Raw genomic sequence first — 3,873 nt, forward strand, 5'->3', positions numbered from 1 at the left:
GCGCCACTAAAAGTGGCTAATAAAGTAGCTAGAAGCCACTTTTAGAGGCGCTTTTATCGATAAAAGAGGATTTATAATAAGTATTGCTAATTGTTGTTATGAATAAATTGTTATTGTCCTTAACCGAGATGTGAAGATTATAACGCTGTCGGATCTTGAGTGCGATTACCTGAATGCGCAAGAATGTTGTTCCAAATTGAATATGGTATGATACGTCGCATGCACATTTTTCATTATGCGTGATATTAAATTATTTGTCGTCAATTTTCGTTTGCAGGGAGTGTTGCCAAAGTTAATAGCACACACGTTTCTGGTGTTCCTTCTGTTGATACACGGACAGTTGATATTAACGCTGGTGAACGTACCGATGACGATATGGTTGTTTTACGAATACTTTAGCGTTCCCAGTGGCAACATGGGGGTTTACGATCCCACGGAGATTCACAATCGCAGCCAGCTGAAGAGATATACGCGCGATTGCATGATTCATCTCGGATATTGCCTCGTGTTCTTTTTCATTTATCTCTATTGGTAGGTGCAGATACTTTATCTTAACGTGTCCACGATGCTGGAACTTGGTCCGAGTTCTAGCATCGTGGACGCGGGCCTTTACATGGCAAAAGAAAAACAGAAGAGTTGTGTATATACGCGTGTATTTTTTTTCCTCAGCATGATTGTGGCTTTGCTCAAGGGAGATCCAATCAACAGAAACGACGACACCATAATAGAATTGTAAGATGTCGAGAGAGAGACTAACGATAAGGCAAAGAAACCCCTTTTATATATCTTGTTTACGTTATCTCATATTCTAACGATATTATGTCGTTATACTCTAACAATATATTCTAATATATATAGCATAAGAATATATATGTATATATATATTAGAATTGTGCGATCATGTTATACATATTCTAATGATATATAAGAATATTTTAATTCCATATATCCGATTCACGGCACATCACGTTCTTTAAATAAGTATTGTTTATTGATTCTCTCTTTTTTTATTATATCCATTGTTTAAGTATCCAGCTGGACACGCGTACTACTTTCGAACGATCTGTTATCCTTAACGGTTTCCATTTATTTCAAGGCAGCAATTTGAGATAAATATTTTTCGCTCGTTTACCCAACACTTTTGATAACTCCCCTGATTTGAAGGCCTCGGACTGTTGATCGCGTTAAGGTTTAACGAAATAAATGGGAACCGTGTGAATGCCAGACGAAATACCAAATATATCATCGTGTCCGTTCGCGCGTAACGCGCGCGAGCGATCGTAAGTTTCTAGTCCTAAAGAAGTAAGAACGAAAGTCTGTATCACAGCAGGGATTGCATGTTTAAGGGCAGCAATACAATCGTCATATTTTAATATTACATTTTATTATATTTTGATCTAAACGCAGGGATACTTTACTCGAGTGAGAAAATCCTGCCACGAAGGCTCAGGCCGTCGAGGAGTTTTCTCTATCACCCCTCTCCCCCTTCAAATGCGACGATCTGTAAAGTGTATATATATTTTTTAGGGGAGTCGAGCCGCGACCTGCGATTTTTCGATTGCGTTACATCACGCGGCTTCTCTTATCGACCGCCTCCGTTGAAATGAACCCCGAGTCGGCGATAAGAGACGCTATCGCAGACGCGAGAAAGAGTACACGGGAACACGAGACCCGCCGTCGTCATTGCCGTTCTATTTCGCGTGTTTGCCATGTCAAGTTGACTCAGGTTTAATGGCAGTCGGATGAGATTGGATCGATTTAATGGGCGCGGTGAAGGTGATTAGTCCATCCTCCCTTCATCGTGGAAGGGCGGCGCTTATTTTTAGATCGAATTCAAAGCGCAATCTATTATACATAGCTGTTGCCTACGACGTATATATATGTATAAATTGTGTACATGTATATATCGACGTGTGTGTTTGTGTGTGCGCGTGTCGTGCGCGGATTTTTTCATTTCGCATTCCCCGAAAAATCGCACCCTCGGCTGGAGGGAGAGTCGGTCAACCGAGCCGGCCGGGAGTCCATTTAATTCTCACCGCCGCGTCGCTGCGTCGTCGCGCAAATTGCTCGGAACTAATGCAAAATCGATGCGCCGCGATGCCCCGCGCGGCGGGATCCCGGAATTTGCGGAACGGAGAACCGCAAATCGATCCCCGCGCGTATGTATCCGAGGGGATAATAATCGAAGCGGGTCGTGCAAACCCCTCCGGTGCCGTTAACTCTCGACGCTGTTCGCGCCCTCGTTAACGCTCGTTTGGTCAATCTCTTTGCCTCTCTCGCGCGCGTAGCAGCCTTCCGTGTTCTCTGTCCGCGGTCGCACTTTTTGCGCGAGAACGGAAGAGGGACGGAAGAGCGTTATACCGCAACAACCGTGCCTTTTCCGCGGCAGAAAGATTAACAATTCCAGAAAGACGAAACCGAAGGGAGAGTGCTTTCTTTTTTTAGTGTCGGGGAAACCTCTGAATTTGGAAAAGAATGAACGGAGAATGGATTCGAATCGCTGTCGATTAATTTTGAGAAATTTCCTGTAAAGTTCCAGAAAAGTTTCTATATGTCAGGACTGTAATCTTTGGTAATCGTGAGATTCGGGGTCGTTTAAAGGCGACAAGTGTAAGAAGGGATTTCTCTCCTTTATCTATGTCACGGGTGTAAGTAGCGTTTAAATTCGATACCCAGAGAAAAATCTCGTAAGGAGAGATCTCTCTTGTACATACGAGTCTCTAAAACCGATCGACTCTGTGAAATAAGAGACATGGCGATTTCATGAAATTACAAACTACTCGCGTATTGAAATTTAGAAAAATGAAAAAATTTTATTCGAATTGGATTACTATCCTGCTAAGGAAAAATGCCTTAATTTGAAAAAATTGAAAACTAAATTTTGGGGGTCATTTTCTCAGATTTTTCTAGATGAAAGTCTTCATTCTTTTGATGCTTTTAAATCCCTAACAAAAAAATATCTTATAAATACCAAGCTTGAAACTATAAAGAAAAACCTCTCGCGTAGTCTCTTAGAGCAAGGATGCTTTATGCTAAGATTGAATTGGCATACAAGATCAGTGTTTTCTCGGTCATATCCGACATTTTTAATAACACAGAAAATTTATGGCGAAAAATATTATCTCAGCCAGGGTTTGAACCTGGACTTCCCTACACTCTAGGCGGGCGTCTCACCAACCTACATGCCTCAGTGGTCGAATTTATGAGTAATATTTTTCGCAATAAATTGTTTGTATTATTAAAAATGCCGGATACGGTCAAGGAAACGCTGACGTTGTTAATTACTGCTGGCGACATTGAAGAATATTCTTATTAGGTGACGTACAAGATGTTTTCCCTTAGTCTAGACAAACTTGCATAACGCATAAACGTATGCATAAGGAATCTGATTGGACCATAAATACACGCTTAAGGAAACGGACCAATCAATATTTTTATGCATATGCTTCTGCACCTGTGCAAGTTTGTCTGGATAGACACTTAGGGCCATCGCACACAAAATTGCATAGCTGCATATGCGTAGCATAAGACCATCTGGACCAATGAGCATGTTATGTAAATCAATATGACAATTCAATGCTCGTTGCTCGTTGGTTTAGACGGTTCTTATGCTATGCATATGCAGCTATGCAATTTTGTGTGCGATGGCCCTTAAGCAGGGAGCACACTTTTGCACAAGTGCATAAGCATATGCGTAACGAATTTGATTCGTCTATAAGCAACCGCATAAAGAAACGGACCAATCAAATTCGTTATGCACATGCTTATGCACTTATGCAAAAATATGCGCTCCCCGCTTTACGCTATTTACTTAATTACTAAACACGTTAATGCGATCAATTGAATACTAAGTTTGATTGTCTTGAAAACATT

The 3,873-nt window shown here is 41.3% G+C and overlaps 1 protein-coding gene across 1 annotated transcript in view; it reads left to right on the top strand.

Annotated features, from left to right (window-relative positions):
- The window catches only part of LOC105564251 (protein cornichon homolog 4), a 3,422-nt gene extending 2,044 nt beyond the window's left edge, over positions 1-1,378 (top strand). Inside the window, exons 2-4 of the mRNA XM_012016490.1 lie at positions 137-205; positions 278-531; positions 670-1,378. Of these exons, the coding sequence (XP_011871880.1) occupies positions 137-205; positions 278-531; positions 670-736 (390 nt within the window). The 3' untranslated portion in view covers positions 737-1,378. The remainder of the gene's footprint in view (positions 1-136; positions 206-277; positions 532-669) is intronic.
- Positions 1,379-3,873: the final 2,495 nt, after the last annotated feature.

The sequence above is a fragment of the Vollenhovia emeryi genome, unplaced genomic scaffold, assembly GCF_000949405.1.
Source record: "Vollenhovia emeryi isolate VEMERY1.0 unplaced genomic scaffold, V.emery_V1.0 DF939167.1, whole genome shotgun sequence".
Classification (NCBI taxonomy): Eukaryota; Metazoa; Arthropoda; class Insecta; order Hymenoptera; family Formicidae; genus Vollenhovia; species Vollenhovia emeryi.